Source organism: Lacerta agilis, chromosome 7 (genome assembly GCF_009819535.1).
Source record: "Lacerta agilis isolate rLacAgi1 chromosome 7, rLacAgi1.pri, whole genome shotgun sequence".
Lineage (NCBI taxonomy): Eukaryota > Metazoa > Chordata > Lepidosauria > Squamata > Lacertidae > Lacerta > Lacerta agilis.
The window spans coordinates 53,936,999-53,960,182 of NC_046318.1; the positions used below are offsets into that span (position 1 = coordinate 53,936,999).

Sequence of the window (23,184 nt, forward strand, 5' to 3'; positions counted from 1 at the left end):
ATGGGGATATGTTAAAGTGGTCTGTGTATGGGTTTGGGTATGACAAAATAGTGGAGCTGGTATAGAGCTGCTGCAAAGAGGTGGTCAGGTTTTTTGGTTGGGGAGTCACAGGAAATATTCTTACAAAGGTATATTCTTACAGAGAGATATTCTTACAGAGACTGAGCAACTCTGTTTTAGCACAAGAAACATACCTGTGCAGGACGAGCCTAACTATATACCTGTATGTCTACTCAAAAGTAAGCTCAATAGACTTTAGTTGGTCTTACTTTCAGATAAGTGGGTAAAGGTAAAGGGACCCCTGACCATTAGGTCCAGTCGTGTCCGACTCTGGGGTTGTGGCGCTCATCTCGCATTACTGGCCGAGGGAGCCGGCGTACAGCTTCCGGGTCATGTGGCCAGCATGACAAGCCGCTTCTGGGCCTATGTATGGGCCTATGGCCGTAAATAAAATTCTATTCTATTCTATTCTATTGGCGAACCAGAGCAGCGCACGGAAAGGCCATTTACCTTCCCACCAGAGCGGTTCCTATTTATCTGCTTGCAATTGACGTGCTTTCGAACTGCTAGGTGGGCAGGAGCTGGGACTGAGCAACAGGAGCTCACCCCGTTGCAGGGATTCGAACCGCCGACCTTCTGATCAGCAAGCCCTAGGCTCTGTGGTTTAACCCACAGCGCCAAAGTTGGTTCTACAAAGTTCTTTATCATCTCATGAGTCAGGGAACAATCTCAGAAGACAAACAGGTTATTGGTGATAAGGTTGTCAATACAAGGTTGTTATTCTGCCTTCATTCAAATGCTTAACTTTTGAATAAACTGAGAAATATTCCCTGAGTAGTTCCATTTATTACAGAGCCTTGCAGCTATATGCACTTTCTTTGCCAGATGTAACTGACTGGATGTGAATGGCTTCTGTAATACAGCAGTTCAGGTTTTCAGTCAAAAGAATTAATATTTTGAAGGTACTGTTGGGCTTCTATATGTTTCTGAGCTGAATCCACAAACCTAAATATTCAGTAAGTTCTGTGCTTTCAAATGCATATCTCTATAATGCAAAGTGGTTTTCGATAAATGGGAAAAAGGTGAGTCAAGATAGATAATATGGAATAATTTAAACTTTTTGGTCACTACTGTCAAGGCTGTATAAATATTATAAATAACAAAGTGGTGCTTCCAATAATTCTAAATTTACAAAATAGAGATTTTTCTTTGACCTCCGAAAATAATGTGGATTGTTTAGATTTCATAGCTGTGGGCACACTCTCTCACATGGCAAGCATTTCAGCATCTTCCTTTGTGCAAAGGAAAGTAGTACATCACTAGTTCTGTTAAAACAATTGTGCATGTCTTATCTTTTCTTACCTAGATGGCAGGTCTGGAAGTTGGGAAAAAGATCTTTGCAATTAATGGTGACCTAGTTTTTCTGAGACCCTTCAATGAAGTGGATAACTTTCTGAAAGCATGTTTAAGCAGCAGAAAGCCCCTCAGGGTACTCGTGAGCACAAAACCCAGGGAGTAAGTTGTTACTTTGGTTTGGTAAACTGTGAACAGGGTGTATTGCAAAGGCATGCAGATACAAAAGGAAAGAGGAAACACTTTTTGCCAAATTTTAATTATTAGAATAGGGGGTAAAGGTTAATGGCTGAAAGGACTTACAAGAATTTAAGTAATTTAAATTATTTGTATATAGAGTAAGGAATATCTAGTGTTGTTGATGAGACTATGAATCGATAATAAATAATAATGTATCAATATATCAGAAAATGTGATTTTTTAAACATTTTGTCAACACCAAATAAATATTCAATAGGTTAAACATGTGAAGAGGGCATTTTCTGGAATAAGCAGTGTTCCTTGATTCTGTTTTTAGTCCTCTGTTGGGAGCCGCCCAGAGATGGGTGGGGTATAAATGTTGTTGTTGTTGTTGTTGTTGTTGTTGTTGTTGTTGTTGTTGTTGTTATTATTATTATTATTATTATTATTATTATTATTATTTTCATCACTGCTTATTCCCACTTCTCAAAAGCTAAGCTTCATGTGTAATTCATTGTTTGAGAATTTAGTAGAATTTTAAATAATAACAACAATAGTTTTATCATTAGTAAATTGCTATATTCTGCGTAAAAATTGATAAATGTAATAAGCACACTGGTTTTAGATCTTCCACCCTGATGTTTCTCTTGCACTCAGGACAGTGAAGATCCCCGACTCTGTGGATGGCCTTGGATTCCAAATACGAGGCTTTGGTCCTTCTGTTGTCCATGCTGTTGGAAGAGGTAGGCAGAGGGATTTAAGTGGATTGTAGTTCCCACCAAGTTGATAAACTTATCAAAATAAATCACACCAACCATTTATGGGGGGGGGGGATTCTCATGTAAAGCACTGTTGAATCACAGTGTTGATTTAATTTAACATGTTCTTGAATAAACAAGCAACTATAAAATCAAGTATTATTTTTTTCCTAAGAAGGAAATTTCTAACTTGGCAATTTTTCAAACTATTTTCAAGGAACTGTAGCAGCAGCTGCTGGCCTCCACCCTGGACAATGCATAATTAAAGTGAATGGGATTAATGTCAGCAAAGAAACTCATGCAAGTGTTATTGCCCATGTCACAGCCTGCAGGAAATACAGACGTCCGATGCATGTAAAGATGGTGCTTACTTATTTATTGTTAATGCTACTTAAACAAAAAATACAGTTCTCTTCCATTCCTTGGCAAATGAATGTTAAAAATATATAGCAGTCAATTATTCTAAAGCTGTTGTCTAATCTACCGGTAATTCAAACCACACATTAGAACTGAGTTCTGCTGAAATCAAAGGGGACCAACTTTTAAGTAAAGGTTTTGGAACAGGATGTAGGGATATTATTGTGAATGTTTTACTCCTTTCCAGCATTCAGGGAAGATTATCTACAGCTGAAACCAGCAGAGCCTCTAATGATGCACATGCAGGGTGAAAAATTGAGCTAAAAAAGGGCAAGGGATATAAAGAAATTTGACCTAGTGCCAAATGTGCCCTCCAACAGCCTTTTAAGTAACGTTTCCAAAGAAGGATTATTAGGGATAAGACAAAGGCTGGTCATAAAGCTCCAGTGAACTGCAATAGGTTTCGTTTAAACAGTAGTTAAACAAAACTTATTGCACTTCTGAACAGCTTTATATTGGTAAAAAATGACTATGGGTTATACTGATGATCTTGAGAATCCTACAAGGGCACCGGTTCCCAGGGTATCTTCTGAAGAACCGAATAAATATGTATCCAAACAGTCCTGCTTTGCTTTGGTGAAGGTACCCTACCGACAGGTGCTCCAGATGTAATCAAATAAGCAATATTTAAATAAATAAATAAATATCCTTCCAGTAGCACCTTAGAGACCAACTAAGTTTGTTCTTGGTATGAGCTTTCGGGTGCATGCACACTTCTTCAGATACTTCTTCTTTCATGCATTGTCAGGGCTGGTCGATTCACATCACCACACAAATGTCTCTTGGTCTTTATAATTTTTATTAAGAATTCACAAACAGTATTTATAAATAGTTCTTAACTTCAACTATCACTCCACAGAGTCATTCAGCTCAGATACCTTCTGAGCTCTGCTTCTCCCCTGACCAGCAACTCTCAAAAGGCTTTTCCCGCTCTTTTGAGGACTGGCTTGTACCTCCCCTCCCCCGAGTTGGAGTCATAACTTAACCCTTGCCTCTGTGAACATTCTAACTCTACTCTGACATGCATGCACCCGAAAGCTCATACCAAGAACAAACTTAGTTGGTCTCTAAGGTGCTACTGGAAGGATTTGTTTTGTTTTGTTTTGTTTAGACTATGGCAGACCAACACGGCTACCTACCTGTAATTTAAATTTAATACTCTGATAGATTATCTTCATTGTTTTCACTATTATATACGAATCTTCAGGAGAATTGTGTTGACAGTTTTGGCATCAGGGTGTTGTAATATAAAATAAAGATTTAAAACATACCATTTGTTATGATGCATCTTTTATAAAATATAAATGGAATTCTGATTTAAACCTCATCTGGTAAATAAAATCTATTTTGAATTCTTCATGAATATAATTGCAATGATCATGAAAGAGAAATAAGTTTAAGCTCTAGTTTATGGAAGCAATATGCCAAAACTGTATTTTTTTTGCTGTTCTTGCTTAACTTTCATTTCATCCCACACATTTCCCTTTAGAGGCTATGTTTTCAGTTCTATCAGAACACAAGCTATTTTTGTGGTTCATCCAGCTGCATTTAAGTGCAGGTGATATAAGCTTCTATGGAGGATGTAATGTTTCAGTAACTCAGCACAAGATTGATTTCAAATATATTAAGTAAATTAATTAACTTTTTTTGTTGTTGGGTGGATTTGCTTTTTGATTGCCAGTCCAGCAAAGTTCTACATATCTGGGAACAAATTTTGAAGTAAAACAAATGACAAAGTGATCTGGTCTTGCTACAGTGAATGCAATTTAAAACCATGCTTTCCTCTCTCTCATGTGTGAATTTTTGTGGTGAACACCCAGCAAGCAACAACTTTCTATTATTTATTTAATATATTTATATCCTGCCTTTCTCCCAAGCTGGGATTCAGGGCAATTTACCACATTTAAAAACAAATTATTAAATTATAAAATATACAATATAAAGTAATAAAGTAATAAAGTAATAAAAGCAAACTAGCTAAAAACAATAATTAAAATACATCAAAACATTTAAAACAAGCAAGTAAAATGGTGTGCCCTGACAGCATCCCTGTGATCAGCATTGTTTGTACCTTAATTTTCAGAGGCCTGTCTGAATCAGCTTTCCTGTGGAAGGATAACAATGAAGGAACTAATCTCTAACCTCTCTTGGGAGGGAATTCCACAACAAGAATCTCTTCTGCACGTTTTCCCTCTTTTGAGTTTCTCACAAAAAAAGAGGCAAAAAAGGATGTGTGTGCTTAGGGGACTTAAAAATGTAAAATACCAAATCTCCTTTTTGGTTCAGCTATAATAAAAACACGGTTTCTCTGGCAAAGCTAATATGAATTTGTGTGTGTGTTTGTGTGTGTAAACTTTAATCATTGTTATTACTTTCCTATAGCAAGATTCTATTCAGTGGGTATATAACAGTGTTGAGAGTGCCCAGGAAGATCTTCAAAGAACAAACTCCAAACCATTGGGGGAAGATGGTGGAGATGCTTTTGACTGCAAAGTAGAAGGTAGGATCATTTGTTTCTTTGTTATTAAGCAAAATAAAGGTGAGCTTTGGATGTTACCCTTACCAAAGCAAGCACAATTTTCACCTGTTTGTATAATATAATTCAAAGTGCAAGATAAAGTGTAGTTATTGCTTGATGGCATGGTTTTCTTAACTATTACGTATCTGCTACCATAGTATATTTTTATCTTTTGAATGCAATACACAAAAAGTTCCTCATGTTGTGATAATCTAGAATGAGGCCTTCAGCAGATTCCCTAACCCTGGATGCTTATTTTCATATTGGATTGTGCCCATAGAATAACAGCAAGGCATACTCATATTTTGGTTTTCTGTTACTGTGATTACAGCTTTGGTTTGCCAATAATATCTTTAAAATCCCTTTACAACAAATGAACCATGTTTCAGAGACACAGTATCTGTACCACAACCTGACTCACCCTGTTCAATCATTAATTTAACAAAACGAAATAGGTGTTTATTTAGTAAATTAGTTAATTTAGGCATATTAGTTAGTTTAGTAAGCATAATAGGATTCAAAACAATTTGATTTTTAAATTTGTTTTTAGAAGTAATTGACAAATTTAACACTATGGCAATAATTGATGGACGGAAGGACCATGTCAGTCTAACTGTTGATAATGTTCACCTGGAATATGGTGTAGTTTACGAGTATGACAGCACGGCGGGAATAAAATGCCATGTTTTGGAAAAGATGATTGAACCAAAGGGTTTTTTCAGCTTGACTGCAAAGGTATGAAACATAAAATATTTATTTGTTTAGTTCTTTATTGTTCCTTTGATCACTGAAGCAGCACACCCCATTTATGAATATGATTTATGGATATGATTATTGTAATTTAATCTCAAGTGTATTCTTTGCCAGTGACCTGTGTCCTATTGATGGTCATGAATTGTGGTCATTCACCCAGAAAGAAAATTAAGTCTTAGTGCAGTCATAAATTGAGCTTCTAAACTCAAAACAACGAATGCTGAAGAAGTAAAACGTTTGCTACCTTTCCAACCGTGCCCCCATACCCCACAAAAGTTGCCTTTTGAGCAAATACCACAAAACCATTCACACAGAAATATTAACTAATAATTATAAATTTAAATTATGTAATAAATGAGGAAATACAAGATACAAGGAGGGGGAGAAAGGCCTGTGGCATGACAGTTAGTTAACTGAAGTCGTTATGTTTCAGGAATACTCTGCCCATGTTTTTTTCTTATGAAATGTCACTCAGATACCAGGCCAGACCCTGTAAAAAAAAAAGCCTTTTGCATTCTGGGTGAAGAAGTGAGTTAATTTTTTCCTGGAACTAGGTGCACCAAGCACCTTCACTTTGTTTAGTCTTTACCATCCAGAGGTAGGTTACGCTGACTGGCCCAAGGCCACCCAGTGAAAGCCATCAATAGGGAGGGAGAAGATATACCCACCTCTGCTGTATCCCTTGAACCAGAGGATTGCTTGGTAAGTCACCTTGTAGCAAATTGAAGTAATGTGAAACAATGGTAGCTAGGTTTGAGTGTTGGATACAGTAACCCTCGTGGATTTCATTTCTCCAAAGCTATGAAGCCTAATTAATAAGCAGCTTAATTTTTTTTAAAAAAAGAGGCTACCATATAGCAATGCAATATTTTAGAGCTGCTAAAATAATTTGAAAATCAAGAACAGGGTGCAGAAGTCTTAATAATGATTTAACTGCAGTCTTTGTAGTTATAACCAACGGATTATGTTTGCAGGTATGTTTTGCATTATTAATTAAACCTGCAGAAAATTAAACTCTTACAAGCAATTAGAAACTTTTAATTAATGTGCTGATTCAGAAAGTAACAGTTTAAAAGCTTTCTGTCTCTAATTACATGAACTAACTTCTACAGTTCTAGGGCAACTATAATAAACTATAACTATAATTAAAATGTGTGCAAAAATGGGGTAATTAGTAAATTCCCAATTACTTTGGCTTTTACCAAAGTCCAATCAAAAAAATCAATAAAAGATTATTATTTCATATAGCATTAATTAATTCATTAGGCTTTCTGATTTTGCATATTTTGCAGTTATATATATAGGATCTGGAGTCTGTATCCTGGATCTGTTTTCCTTCAAACAATATTGCCAAGTTATTGTGAAGGGAGGACTGGTTAATGACAGCCAATGGGCTTTGTAAGCCTCTACTCTACAATTAAAACCTCTGTTCAGGGTTGAGGAAGGAGGTTTAAAAATTCACTTTTCCTTTGACATGTTCTCTTTTATTTATAATTGTAATGAACTTGGGGTTTGCTTTAAACAATACAAATATGACAAGGGCAGAGTGTTAAGGTAATAAGGTTCCAGCTCACAGGGATAAAGGAATTGAGAAGGAAGAAGAAGGAAGAAGCGATAGCCAAGTTGACTAGTGCTTAAGGAAGGCAGGTAAGGCAAATAGAAAGTGGTATAGAAATGAATTAAATAAATAAATAAATAAAATTGCAGCTCAGTATCTGGGAGCTATTGCAGACAAGCAGCATACTTAAATCTGAAAAGAAATAGCATCTGCAAGAAGAAATGTTTATTGTCCTGCATTACTTGTTTGTTTGTTTACACTGATATCTAATGGCAGTCTTTTTAACACCAACACAATCCACCGCTTTTTTCTTATTCACAGATTCTCGAAGCTTTAGCAAAAAGTGATGAGCAATTTGTGCAAAACTGTAATAGTCTAAATAGTTTAAATGAAGTGATCCCCACTGAACTTCAGAGTAAATTCAGTGCCACTTGCAGCGAGAAACTTGAGCACATTTGCAGGAGGATCACTAGTTATAAAAAGGTAAAGAGCAAAAAAAATATTATTTTTATTTTTTGGAAATTTACTGACTTTGTTTAGAAATTAAAAATATTCAACTGGAACTAAATATGTGTAACTGAGATACCAACTCTCCCACTGTTTACTCCTAGCTACATTTCCCCCTCTCCTTCCTCTGTTGTCTCCCCTAGATCAAATTCTATGTTAAATAAAAGGTCAGGCACCTGTCCACTTTGTGAGATGTCATGCACATTAATGATGCTAAAGAAAAAATAATAATCAGCCATAATACAGAAAAATGTCTATGCTTATAATAATATTTTATTATCTTGTTAATTATGCTGTTTCAAATGTCCATTTGAAACAATGGATAGGAGATAGGAGGGCAACAGTAGAAATCTGACCTGCAGGCCTAGTTAGATTTGTTTTACGGACTAAAATGATATTCCTAAACTGGAACCTGGCAAGCAAATGTTTGCAATTTGCAAGTGGGGGGGGGGGGAGAGAGAGAGACTTTAACACTCTACCACTTGACTTTAGAATAAATGGTTCAAAAACATTTCATGGTATAAATAAATATAGCTAGCAATCCATTCATTAAACCCTGTCTGTCTGTCATTAAACCCTGTCTGTCTGTCTGTCTATTCACCTTATTTCAACTTGACTGCCTCAGATGGGCATTTTAACTGCTCAGTCAGAAATTCAATGTAACCAAATACATTATGCTTTTCATATTTCTTGCCTACTTTACAAGAATTTAATGTGATGTGCAGTTTCCAGGATAAGAATAGCAAGATCATACTAGGTCAGGAGGAAGTACATTGGCACAACTACAAGGGGAAGGCGTATATAATTACTATACCTGATACATTATCTTATTATAAATCCACATATTCATCAACTTCTCAGATAAGACCTTTCCAAAATCCATAATCATTGTTGCAAATTTGCCATTTCAAAAATGTTTACTGTTCTTGATGGCTATTAGTAACCTGTTTCATTCCAAGAATAGCTATGCCTTTCTTTTAGGGAGGTTAATGTAACCATAGTAACAAAAGTGTGCTGTTAGCTTCATTGTGAAAGTTTGAAATCTATAAACAGAAATGCAGTGGCTTCCTGCGGTGCTTATTATTACCACATTATTTCTCAGAGAGGTTTTAAGGCCTAGGTAATAGTCCCCACTTTTTCCAACACATGCATGAAAAGAAATGTGGAACTTACTTTTGACTTAAGTTGTAAATAGCCATTTGGCACCTGTGGGAGACAATGTGTGGGAGATTTAAATGTGGGAAATGTACAGTCAAACCTTGGTTCTCGAACGGCTCCGATTTCGAACGTTTCAGCTCCCAAATGCCGAAAAACCCGGAAGTAAATGCTCCAGTTTTTTAACATTCCTCGGAACTCAAACGTCTGATGCAGCTTCTGCTTGAGTGCAAGAAGCTCTTGCAACCAATTGGAAGCCACGCCTCGGTTGTCAAACGTTTCGGAAGCCAAACGGTCTTCTGGAACCGATTACATTCGACAACCAAGGTTTGGCTGTACTGCCGTTCTTCCTCTTTAAGTGTCCTTGTGTCCTCCTTGTTCCAGTTTCACATGTTTAATATATCCATACAAACCTACTTGGATAGAAATATTATCAACATTACACACAGTATAGAATAAATTTCTTGTACAAACTCAACAATCTGTTGATTTTATTCAAAACTGAAGCTGCACACAGGAACATAGATGTGTGTTTTTGTTTGTGGGTGTAGGAGTGCACTGTACCTACTGATCTGCAAGAAAAAGTACCTACTTTGGTTAGAATTGCTGCTAAGACTCATAGCAATTAAAAGTCTGAATTCCTAGGCTATGCTATGTGGGTACCTAAATATCATTTGATTGGTCCCTAGGGGAGACAGTTGAGGCTACTTCAGCAATTGCCTCCATGAGATTCGCATCGAGCCCCTTGTTTAAAAGATTTGTTCTCCCTGAATGGTTTGTTTGTTGCTTGGTTTGCCTGTTGATTAATTCTTATTTTTCTACAAGTGGTTTGATGGGTGGGGCAGAACTGTTCACTATTGCTTACTGGGAAGTAGAGGGTTGATGCAATGTGGAAGGTCATTGTAGTCATTGGCTCTGGATTACAAACTAGCACAGCAATTCTACCCCACCCAGCGAATCACTTCTGACTTTATATAGCTGTTCTTTTCTTGTATTGTTTTAAGACTGATTATAAACTGCCTTATGGGGATTTTACTGGAAAGGCAGGGAGCCAGTGTGGTGTAGTTAGAGTGTTCAACTAGGACAGGGGTCAAATTTCCGCTCAGCCATAAAAAGCTCCCTGAGTGACAGTCTTTACCTCACAGGACTGTTGTAGGGATTAAATGAGGAGTGGGAGAACCAGATATGCCAACTTGATGTAGAGTAAAATAAAAAAGTAAAATAAAATAGAATTTAAAATAATATAAAAGTAAAAAGTAAAATAAAATAAATAAAAACATCTAAATTAATGAAACAGGATAAGGATTCATTTTGTCTTAGGCTGCCACAGGATTACTCATTTTGCTTTTAATTGCTTTTCAAACTATTGTTCCCATAGTCAGTGATTAGAATAACAGAAGTAGCACTTGGACTCACCTGCAATCTTCTTCCTCTCTTCTTCAGTAAAAAGCAATATGAGGTTAGGCATGGACACAGAGAAAGAACATTGTTATATTTCAAGAAGTCAAACTTCAGTTAGGTTCCACCTGTCAGGCTGGGGAATGCTAAAGTGCGTGAGAGAAAATTTTCCTCACATCTGAAAAATAAATAGAGCTAACAATATTTAAATCTTTTAGTAGTTGCTAATATACTCTACCCTGCCCCTGCAGTTTTCACGGGTGTTAAAAAACCGAGCTTGGCCTACCTTCAAGCAAGCAAAGTCAAAGATCTCACCACTGCACAGCAGTGACTTCTGCCCAACTAACTGCCATATCAACGTGATGGAAGTCTCATATCCTAAAACTTCAACGTCACTTGGCAGTGCTTTTGGTGTTCAGCTAGAGAGCAGAAAACATCAATCCCATGAAAAAGAAAACAAACACACTGACCAAGGTAAGCTTCAATATGAGCTCTAGCCATCTACCTTCCTCTACCTATCTGTCTATCTGAAAAAGCCACTTCCGCCTATCGGCAGGAGGTGGCTTTGCGGGCATCACGACCCGAGCATGCGTGCAGGGGCTGATACACAGCCCCTGCACGATTGGTGGATTCCCGGGGGCTTCTCCCCAGCAGACGACCAATCCGGTCGGCCGAGGGGAGGGGCCAGCAGACCCTTTAATTTGAGACGGCGGGAATCCTTCCCCCTCTCTTTTCGCTGCCCCCAGCCGCATCGAAACGCTGGCGATAGTCTGTCCCCATCAACATCAACTGCAGCATTTTGCAGCAGCCAGGTAATTCCATATAGAGCATGTTCCAGGAATCAAGCCTTGAGGTTACCAATGCATGGATCACCATGGCCAGACCCTCACTGTCCCAAGCATGACCATAGTTGACATATCAGCCACAGCTGGTAAAAGGCACTCCTAGCCACTCATAAATTCCCAGTGACAGAACTGGATTCAGGAGCACCGCCAAACTCTGAGCCTGTTCTTTCAAAGGGAGTGCAACCCCATCCAGAACAGGCAACTGCCCAATCTTCCAGATACAGGAACTACTAATCTATGGCACCTTCATCTTCCCATGGTTCAAGCTCAGTTTATTGCCCCTCATCCAGTCCACTATTGCACACAAAGCACAGTCCAGATTATGCACAGCTGCCCCCGAATCACATGTTATGGAGAAGTACAGCTATATGTCATCAGCACATTGATGACTTTGCCCCAAAACTCCTAATGACCACACTCGGTGATTTCATATACTGTAGATGTTAAACAGCATTGAGGACAAGACACGGCATTGTGGTACACCATAGTGCAAAGACCATGTAGCTGAAACACAGTCTCCCAATGATACTTTCTAGACATGATCCTCTAGGGAGCAGTGAAACCACTGCAAAACAGTGCGCTCAATACCCACCCCACACAGCTGATTCAGGAGGATACCATAGTCTATGGTATCAAAAGCTGCCATTTTCTTAATCATTTTCTTTTCTTTTCCTAGCATAAAGCAAACTAATAACCAGTTAGGCACTGGCAGATTTTGCCAAAATGTTTGATCCTTCAGTGCTTGGGCTATTTAAACAGATTTTTTTTTATAACCCTTGAATAACAGAACGAATGTTTCACTAGCAAACAGACAATTTGCAAAAAAATGAATTAATTGCTATGCATAGTTGGATTTTCAAATTGCTCATGTGTTGAATGTGTAAAACAATTTTTTTAACTCAATGTGATTATTAACTGGATTCATGAAAAATGTATTATCTGCTATGCTTCAAAATAAGTGAGCTACAACTACAGAGATCAGCATACCTGATAACCTACTTGTGCATTCTATATTATTTCCTCCTGCCCAGGTAAACTGAGTCCCATGGTTTATGTACAACATACAATTACCACTATGGCAGCTCCATCGGGACACTCCTTGGGTCAACAAGATGGCCATGGTTTGAGGTATCTGTTAAAAGAAGAGGATCTGGAAACACAAGATGTCTATCAGAAACTGTTGTGCAAACTGCAAGCTGCACTAAAAGAGGTGGAAAACTGTGTTTCTCAAATAGATGAGTAAGTAAAACTTATGGAATGTAGTGATTTTGGTCATTAAGACAAAAATTTGCTTTCAAAGGAGCCCTTCCTATGTTCAATACATTGTCTTAATGACCAAAATCACTACATTCCATTTTTGTGCTGCACATCCTGGGTTAAATACAATGCAGTTCACACACACACACACACACAATTGGCAGAAAATGATAGCAAAGAGTATAAGGTGGGGTGGATTGAATCCTATTTATTTATTTATTTATTTCCAAGATTTACATACTGCTCACATGACCACTTTAAGCAGCTTACAATTTAAAATAATACAATGTGATACAATAAAAACCACAGCAAAATGTTACAATATAAAATAACAAGGGGAAAGAAAACAGAAGCAGGAATGTCCCAACCATAAGGCAAAGTGAGGCAACCGTTTCAAGTGGCAGATACTGGGGGATATTAGTAGTAGTAGTATATTAATTACATTTGTATGCTTCCCTATACCCACAGGTCTCAGGGTGGTTCACAACATAAAATCACAATATAAAAACAATAAATACATAATAAATAGAAACAAGAAAAAACCAATAATCTCCCCTCCCCCTTGCTGTTTCTCTTCAGCACCTCAGCCATTCTCCTGAGTTGGGACAGGAGGATGTGGTGTGCCCTGCCCAAAACTAGCTTTCTGCCTCGGGTGTGGTGGTGCACACTACCTCATAAGCAATGTTGAATTAAGATTCTTTGTGTGTGTGTGTGTGTGTGTGTGTGTGTGTGTGAATTATTTCTTTATTTATCATATTCAAGTTTTAACATATACATTGAGTTCATCGAATTCCAAATTCAAACTCAAAACAAAACAAAACAGCCCGGAACAAAGCAATTCGCGTTAAGATATCCTATTTACCCTCCCCCCTCCCCCATGAATGATCATATAACATCAATTTCAGTTTCTTCTATTGTATTCAGTTGCGTTCGTTTCCTGTAGGTTATAATCCTCTGTCTGTCTATAATTGAATTATTTTCTTATCATCCATTTTTCTGTGCGATTCTCTCTACTCAGTCTATTATTAATTCATAATTTGTACAGTATTTCTCCATGTATTCTTTTAGTCCTTCCCATTCTTTGATTAATCTTGGTTTGTACGACCTCTGATATTAGCTGTTATTTTTGCCATTTCAACATACCGGTACTCTAGTAATTTCCCCCTCCATTCTGCTATTGTTGGTAAATTTTTCCCTTTCCAATTCTTGGCAATCAGCAGTCTTGCTGCTGCTGTTGCGTATAATAATATATTTATTTTATTTTTGGGGATATTCTTTGGTATTAATCCCACCAAAAATAAATCCGGCTTTTTCCCCGAAATGCATTCTTAGAATTTTCTTTAGGTTTTCAAATATTTCATTCCAGAAGGACTTTATTCTTTTACAATCCCACCATACATGGAGAAAAGTACCTGTCTTTTCCGCATCTCCAGCATATTTTTGATTGGTTCTTATAGATCTTTGATAATTTCTCAGGTGTCATATACCAAGAGTAGAACATTTTAATCATGGAGCATGCGGTAAAATTCATAGCACTCTTCCACAGCTTTTCCCACTTCTCTAATTCAATAAACTGGCCTAGTTCTCTAGCCCACTTAATCATGACCTCTTTTGTTGTTTCCTCTTTTAACTGAATTAAGATTCAACTGCCAGTCCAGCTAGCTTCTTTATCTGGAATGGAGAAGGGTGCCATATTGATCTTTGCCTCAAGCCAAAAAATGTCTTGGGCCAGCCATGAATAGTAGCAGTATCATTCCTTCACACACTCTCCATAACCTCAACATCTTCATGATTAAACGAGTTTAAACTAACCTCCTAAAAGCCAGTGGTGACTGACTGACTTCCTTAGGTGAAAGGTTTCAGTGATGGCTCCTCTACTGAAAAAGTTTCATTTTAAATAAACACAACTTTCCCAATTAATCATAAATACTGGACCAGTGCAATTGCTTTTATAACCAAAATTGATGAACAAAAAGTTGAACGAACACACTCACTGACATATTTATGCACATCTTTTTCAAAGAGTTACAACACAATTTCAAATAATTTGTATTTTTTTCAGATGATAGATCTAACTGTTCACATTTCGTTTCTGAATACATACATTATAAAGCTGAAATATCACAGAGTGAAATAGCCACAGAGTGAAACAGGGAAAAGTTGTTATAAATTCTTTAAAATCATCAATCTCTTTTGATCAATATTTACATTTTCAGTCTCAGTTATTATTTCAGTAGCTTTTTTACTTGGTAACTCTCACTGTCATTTCTTTTCTGTTCTCGAGACTATATGGTGTAGCACCAGTAACTTTCCTATTTTTTGCATGCTGGAGTAAAAATGATATAATTAAGAAAACATAAATTGTGTAAGTCACATAGTTGCAAATATTAATAATACACAAGAGAATCTTACATAAAGTATTTATATTGTAAAAGAATTCTGTATAAAGTGAACCAGTAGAAAATCCTATTTAAGGTGTACAGATTGAACAAAGGGTATAAACTTTTTAATACTTAGAATTGTCAGGCTCCTTATCACTATTCCTTATGGGCTTATAGGCTGCCAGCATTTAATTGTTCTGAAAGAAAGCAGTTTTGTACAGGAAACAGGATACCCAGAAGCCTATTTTTAAATCTCTGTGGAAGAATAGGAAAAATGAGGCCAGGATTGTCTGGCTGTCAGTATCTTACACAATGCCTAGTTTCTGGAGTTCTATCGCACCCTAGTATCATTAGACCAATATATACAGGATGCACAAGGTCCCAGGGACCTCTCCAAAGGAGAGCAACTAAAAACCAGAGCAGGCAATACTTAGTCATCCTATTTTACATCCTATTTGTGCTCTGTTTCTGCTGTAAGTAGAATAATGTAAATACTTCTTTCATTATTTGTAAGAAGTACTTTATTCCTCCCTGCCCCAGAGTAGTACTTGGCAGAAATGATTATTTCCAATAAATTTTATTGCCCATCATGCAAGTTTTGTGATTAAATACTAAAATTTGTACTGATGCATAATAAGATGTATAGCTACATTTGTGCTAATAAGAATAACACTTACATTGCCCCTGGGCTATTTCCTATTGCTGCTTTATGTGAAATGGTGATGAACATTCATTTCCTGCTACTGATGCCAAGACTGTAAAATCTGAATATAGCAGCTGAGTGCTTGGAGGACTTGAGTGCTGCTGTTTATGCTTCCACCTTTTGAGTTTGATAAGTTTGTTTCTAGATTTCATGCATTGTTTAATCACCTTAAATGGAAAGATGCCTGTGTCTAACTGTAGCAGTGCACCTTAATGTATATATTGCTAAGCCCCTAAATTATGGCAAAATTGTATGCCTTTCATTTGATTTAGAATAACATCTGTTTGCATTTATTATGAATGCACAATTTCCTTTTGTGGTATGTCACTAAGCAGTTGAGGCACACACACCCATTGGGCTGTAAGAATACTCATTGGATTGTGTCACTGTTGTTCTCACATAATCATACTAACTGCATTTACTAAAATTAGTTTATCCTAGAGATTATTGTACCTTAGCCCTCTAATTCTATATTGATACATTAAGGAAACAATCCTATGCACAAGAAACTGGCATAAAGCAAGATGATGTAAATTAAGCTGGCAGAGAGTCTGTTACGGAAATTACGGGGGGCACCTAAGCAAAGTCTCCTCTCGAGTAAACTGTTGGGGTACGGAGCGATGTCCTTAGGGGAACACATCAGGGAAATGCATTGGCTCTGCAGCCTCTGCAGGACCATTACCCACAGACAGCTCCTACTGAGGTAACAATGGAATTGAAATCTCTCACTAGATACAATGCAACAAGAATCAACCTAGACTGTTTCCAAATTGAATTAAACAATAGAATAAGTCTCAAATGTTATTTTCTAACTCTGGTCAAGGACCCACAATCCACTTGGTCCCCTCCATAATTCTTCAGGCAGGAGATCACGTTCAGGCTTTGATCTGTGGCAAACGGTACAGATCAAAGACCCGACTGCCCTCTCTATCAGTAAGTGCCCAGGATATCTCCTCCCACACTTGACATGTATTCTCAGCTTGCCCAAGTTTTATTACCCTTATGTTAATCCTGTTTTACCCATTAATTATGTATAACCCTCCCCTTTAGTGATGTTTTGATGATGTAGACATGATGCTTCCCGAACTGTATTTTGGGATGGGGTGGGAAGTTTTTAAAATTCCCTGTCACCCTGTTCCCAGGTGTTCAGCTTCGACTGGAACCTTGTTGCGCAATAAATTTTGTTTTGCTTCGCTGGTTGGTCTCCTTCCTTGACTCCGCAGATATCCTTGGGCTCCTCCCGAAGGCCAGGTGGCTGAGCAGCCTCGCACGTGGATTATTTCTGTAACAAGTCACACTAGATCCAATTTCCATTCACCAGTGAGACTAGTGCTGCCTGTCTGGCAGAGGGAAAATAGACCTTTAGAACAGTGTCTGAGTTACACCACCCTTTCTGTCAGCTTGATTTACGCCAGGTTGCCAGGACACATAACTGAGTTGAACAGGTTTAAGAACCAGCCTATACCCCTGCTCTTGGTACCACCCACACTATGCCCCGGCCACTTTTTCAGTGTTTACACCACCTTATGATCTGCTGGGCTCAGCTCAGCCAGCTGCGTGGGGATGGGACAGATACACCAGCATCTCCCTGGCTGAGCTGAGAATGAGGAAGTCAAGCTGGCATAGCCGCCCAGTTACACAACGAACCGCCTAACTCAGCTGCAGATTTGCTGGAGCCTAACCTGCTCATCCAGGTACACAATTACTCCAAAAGCTTCTATGAGATGGGCTAACCCAGGGGTCAGCAAACTTTTTCAGCAGGGGGCCAGTCCACTGTCCCTCAGACATTGTGGGGGGCTGGACTATATTTTGAAAAAATATGCAACAAGAATCAACCTATGCCCCACAAATAACCCAGAGATGCATTTTAAATAAAAGGACACATTCTACTCCTGTAAAAACACGCTGATTCCCAGACTGTCCGTGGGCCGCATTTGGAAGGCGATTGGGCCTCATCCGGCCCCCAGGCCTTAGTTTGGGGACCCCTGGGCTAACCTAACAATGATTTGGACAGAGTGGTTCCTGTCTTAAGTTAGGTGTGCTTGATTAGATGTGGTGTGAGCTAAGCCATACTGATTATTATTTTTTATATCTTATAAATCTGCTGAATTTTAGGACAGTACCATGTCCACTTTGGCATGCACTAGTTTTCATACTGTGTTTGTAGCATAACTGTTTTTCAAAAATAAAAACAAACCTTACTTACAGTAGCTGAATTTATCCCATTTCAGCCTCCTTTCTTCAATAACATACTCTCCACAATCAGAACGAAAAAACCACGAGCCATTAACACCAACAGACAGTGATAGCGAAAAAGGAGAACGAAATGGGAAAAAGGTCTGTTTCAGTGTAGCAGCTGATGAACAGGAAGATTCTGGCCATGACACCATTAGCAACCGGGATTCATACAGGTAAACTCTTACATCTATCAAGGATAAGAGAACAATGAATGAATCATGTCTTCAGTTGTTGGTGCATATAAAGCTGTTGAAACATTTTGCTGTTACTTAAAAACTTTGTATGGTTAAAAGAACCCTTAATAAGAAAAGATGTGATATAGTGTTATAATTAACAGACATTTGATTTGTTTATTTCAATGGACTGAAGCTCACTTAGCTTAAACTCTGTTGGATCGTGGCCTTTGGTATTATTCTGTTCAATTTTAAAATGTTGAGCTTTCTCGCTCACAAAATGTACAGCCTGGATAACTTAGGTTAGGAACTGTAAAGAGGTGCTTGGTCAAGAGGAAAATATACAAGGATGGAAAAGCTGCTGTTTAAATATAAATGTTCCAAGAGGATTTATAATGTGTGTTTTTCTTTCTCTATTCAGTGATTGCAATAGCAACAGAAATTCTAGTGCATCTTTTACCAGTATTTCCAGTAGCCAATGCAGTTCCTTCTTTCACAGTGATGAAATGGATTCAGGTAATTCTGTTACCCCCACCCGCACCAAATGTACTTTGCTAGAGGAAATTGTATGAGATTTGTTAACTAGATGGGTATGTGTACTTCCCTTCTGAAGTAGATGAAAGGAATGTTTGTCTTTTGCTTTAATGCATGCTTCAGTTAGCTCTACAGATGCTTCCATTTCTGATGCAAATAAAGTGAATCTGTAAGAAGTGTTGTCCTTTGATCCTGCAAAATACTTATGTGAAAATTAGGCTGGATGCAAGAATCATCTTAATCTCCTCACCACTACCACCAATGGCTTGGGAACAGAGAACAAAGAGCAAAGGCCAGTGTTGTCAGTGCAAAGCTCCTGATTCAGTGCTGAGTGCAACCTCAATTCCCTGTGGTTCAAATAAAGTTAGTTAGATAGATGCTGAGAACTCAACATTTCCAACACTCAAGCATGGAACAGTCATACAACACTTCAACACCTGAGAGTAATGCTTTACCATTTCAGGATTTTTTCTTCTTCTTTCTTAAATCAAATAAACAACTCCTCTTTTCTTCCTTTGCCATGCCATTGAAATACTCAGTCGTTACTAGTTAAAAGTGAAACACGTTGAGAAACAGCAAGTTTTACCACCTACCCCCACAAAGCCCTGAAATTTCAGGAACTGGGATGAGGAATGAAATGGACTAGATGGGCTGCAGTTAGCATCAATTAAACTGTGAGGAAAGCTAAAAGGAAAGCAGCTGTAGTAGAAAAGGAATGAGATGGTCATTTCACCTTTGGAATACCTTGTCCTGGAAGCAGAAGCAGTGCCATCACATATGGCAGCAATATTAGACCCCTAATGTAACATATAGCTTTTTCTGTGCAACAAAGTGATCCACGTGTAAGGTTTGTACAGTCTGTTAAATTCAAAAGCCCATAAGAATTTCAACTATTGTTTTAATAGGTGATGAACTTCCTTTAAGCATACGCATATCTCATGACAAGCAGGACAAACTCCATGGTTGTCTGGAGCATCTTTTTGGTCAGGTATTCAATTATTACCATCTATGATTCTATGATTTTTTGCAGTGCAAGAACAGTGCTATCTTCTAATAAAATGAGACCATACAGGGATGCATTGTGAAAATTATCTGAAGCAATTTCCCCTCTCTTTCTGGCTTGCATCGTTATTTCAAATGTTGTGCCTTAGATATTTATTCTTCTCTAGAATATATTCTTAGGCATGAGCCTGCTTTGCATGCAAAAGGTCTTGGTTCAATCCCTAGTATCTCTAGGTAGGGTTGGGAAAAGACTCTAGTCTGAAATCCTAGAGAGTCACTGCCAGTCCAGCTAGTTGGACCAATGTGGTCTGACTTAGTACATGTTCCCAGGAAACCTAACACCAGCCCCTAGCCCCTGTGCAGTTCTTTAAAGTTAAATGCAGTCATGGAGGATGGGGTCAGATTACAACTGTAGCACTGGCACAGAGGCATTTCACCCTTTCCATATTCATATTCCTGATCTTATTCCAAAGCTTCTATTTGTCTCAAAGGGAAAACATGCACCTACCTTTTGTGTTTGTCTCGATGGATCTGACATAAACTTTAAAAAAGCTAGTTATGTTTTCACCATTTAATTGCTTTTCAACATTACAGGTAGATTCAATTATCAATCTACTGAAAGGACCAGCAGTGGCAAGAGCTTTTGAGCAGACCAAGTTCTTCACACCAGGTCGAAGCTTGCAAGGTAATATTCAAACCCAAGTATGGCAGTCAATGATGTTTCAAACAGAAACAGAAGATAGATACACCTGTTAATATAGCACCGGAGTTAAAAAAACACATTATATTTTTTAATATGAAAGGGTCCTATTCTGTCACAAGATAGTTCTCTGAGACTGTCCTTTGTGAGAGGACCTTCCGTTTTTGAACGCTCACATGGCAATGCTTTTATTTGTCCAACCTTTTTTTATACAACATCTTAAACAATGTAATAGGGACGTGGGTGGCCCTGTGGTCTAAAACACAGAGCCTAGGGCTTGCCGATCAGAAGGTCGGCGGTTCGAATCCCCACGATGGGGTGAGCTCCTGTTGCTTGGTCCCTGCCCCTGCCAACCTAGCAGTTCAAAAGCACCTCAAAGTGCAAGTAGATAAATAGGTACTGCTCCGGCAGGAAGGTAAACAGAGTTCCCGTGCGCTGCTCTGGTTCACCAGAAGCGGCTTAGTCATGCTGGCCACATGACCAGGAAGCTGTACGCCAGCACTCTCAGCCAATAAAGAGAGATGAGCACTGCAACCCTAGAGTCGTTCACGATTGGACCTAATGGTCAGGGGTCCCTTTACCATTACCTTTAAACAATGTAATAACTATCAATTAGTAATCTTTTAGAACTGGAATTTTAATTGTTTTACTGAGATTGTGTTCATACTGATCTTTTAAAATTATTAATGATATTATTTATTATTGTGTTTTATACATTTACAATGTAAGCCATTCTGAAAGACTCAGAATTAAAGAACAGGCTATAAATATTAATAGTAAAACAAATAAGCCTATAAATAAAATTCTGGCTTGTATAAACCTTAATTTGTCCCCGATCAGAATTAGCAACAGAGTTCAAAATATGATTTTCAGTTTTCATTTGCAGAAAAACAGTGTGTGAGATCTGGAGTGCCTAAGGGGAAATAGGACACATACTACCCATTTCATATCTTGTTGGTTAATATCATGGTTTGATTGATGTGTCTGGAAGTTACATAGGAGTGTCTGAGCAGGTGGCCTATTAACTTTTTTGGACTTATTTGCAAGCCTTACGTTTTTACGAGGAGTCTAACCTATTTTTTACTGAACAGTATTTCTAAAACATGTTGGTTATTATGTTAGTTGTTATCTGGAAAAAAATATTATGAAGTGTTGCATTCTGTCTATGCCCAATTAAATTAGTGCTGGTGTTGAATGAAAACACAACAGGTCTTTACTCAAGGAAATGAATCTGAAGGCTCGCCTTCAATATTTAAGGTCACTAAACTTATGGAGCAAAATAAAATTATAACAAATTAAAGAAGTAATTTTGCTTTTGAATAGAGTTTCAGCAAGAGATTGGACCTAAACTCAGCTGCCCAAAGAGATTGAGACTTCACATCAAACAAGACCCCTGGAATCTCCCTAGCAGTGTCCAAAACCTTTCCCAAAACATCAGAAAATTTGTTGAAGGTAACTCATTTATTGTGGGTAGTTTTGTCATACTTCTGAGCTAGAGCTTGTAAGATTTATAGAATCTTTCGACGAATATTATATATTCCAAAACAATACCAGTAATAATAATATAACAATAATTTATTATTTATACCCCACCCATCTGGCCAGTGGCCTGACCAGCTGAGTCAATGGAGACTAATGTTGCTAATGGCAGACCCTAGACCTGTGTTCAGAAATTGGAGTCATCATTACCTTCTTTGATGCAATGTGGAGAATTCATGAGCTATGATATCAGCTTCTCCAGTCATCCTGCCTGATGACTGCAAGAAACTAGTAGGTAGGACTACTCTGGAGAAGCCATCAATAATTACTTGTGCTTGAGATGTAGCAGTAGCCTCCACAGGGTATTCTTGATTATTGGTTTTCTCTTGCTAGTTCATCCCATCCTGTCTGTGGATAAACGAAGTCTCAGCATAGTTGGATAACATGTCCAAATTCCTACTTAATAAAAGCTGCATCTTTCTGCGCACTGTAAGCATAACCCATTAACAGTATTTTAACTTAAATTTGAAGATACTTAATGTCTTTTGAGCTGCATCTAGAATTTGTAAATACCCAAACAGAGACCAAAAAATCTCCTTTGACTAGCATCTAAACTAATTTTGGTGAACCAAGTATGCTGTGATTGAAAGTTTGCTGATTTGTTATGGAAGTTAACTAAAGTAATCTATGATGAAAATCAGGGGCCACTGGGCTTTTGGTCATAGTTCTTTTTAGTGTGTATGCAGAATACCAAATTAAATTATGATTGGTGATTAAACATAGATGTAATATTAAAATATTCACTGCTCTCCAATTTATTTTAGTAGTGAATGAGGATAAAAATAGAAAATTCATTCTATTCATATCATGATTTTTCTAAGGTTTCACTTGGTTTGTTCACTTAGATAGAAAGGAGATTATTAGAAATACACAACAAAAGCTGCCCTACAAAAATGGACCAGAGCTACTTAGTTTCCTTAGGAAATAGGTGAAAATGTTTAATTGAATGTGAAATATATTCAAGGCCATCCGATGAATTTTAAAAAGACTTGTAATGTGACCAGGGACAGATAAGGATGATTAATTAAGCTGCCTGGTGTGTGTTTCAATATGTGTTGGGCAGTTGCATTGGTTCAGTGAAATTAGCTAGATATTAATGAGAAGTTCTGCTGATTGTGATGGCAGAAGGATAGTGTTTTGAATCATAGTTAATTTGAGGCAAGGTGTCACAAATATGCTGATGACACCCAGCATTTCTATGTAACATCTGGATTA

General features: G+C 37.8%; 1 protein-coding gene across 2 annotated transcripts in view; it reads left to right on the forward strand.

The window, feature by feature from the left end:
- The window catches only part of PREX2 (phosphatidylinositol-3,4,5-trisphosphate dependent Rac exchange factor 2), a 101,298-nt gene that overhangs the window by 55,022 nt on the left and 23,092 nt on the right, over positions 1-23,184 (forward strand). Inside the window, exons 18-30 of one of the 2 annotated variants that reach the window (XM_033155347.1) lie at positions 1,367-1,515; positions 2,191-2,276; positions 2,509-2,654; positions 5,091-5,208; positions 5,777-5,961; positions 7,859-8,020; positions 10,849-11,071; positions 12,474-12,681; positions 18,015-18,194; positions 18,616-18,710; positions 19,634-19,716; positions 20,325-20,415; positions 21,754-21,882. In XM_033155347.1, the coding sequence (XP_033011238.1) occupies positions 1,367-1,515; positions 2,191-2,276; positions 2,509-2,654; positions 5,091-5,208; positions 5,777-5,961; positions 7,859-8,020; positions 10,849-11,071; positions 12,474-12,681; positions 18,015-18,194; positions 18,616-18,710; positions 19,634-19,716; positions 20,325-20,415; positions 21,754-21,882 (1,855 nt within the window). The remainder of the gene's footprint in view (positions 1-1,366; positions 1,516-2,190; positions 2,277-2,508; positions 2,655-5,090; positions 5,209-5,776; positions 5,962-7,858; positions 8,021-10,848; positions 11,072-12,473; positions 12,682-18,014; positions 18,195-18,615; positions 18,711-19,633; positions 19,717-20,324; positions 20,416-21,753; positions 21,883-23,184) is intronic. The other variant, XM_033155348.1, reaches the window with a different exon arrangement.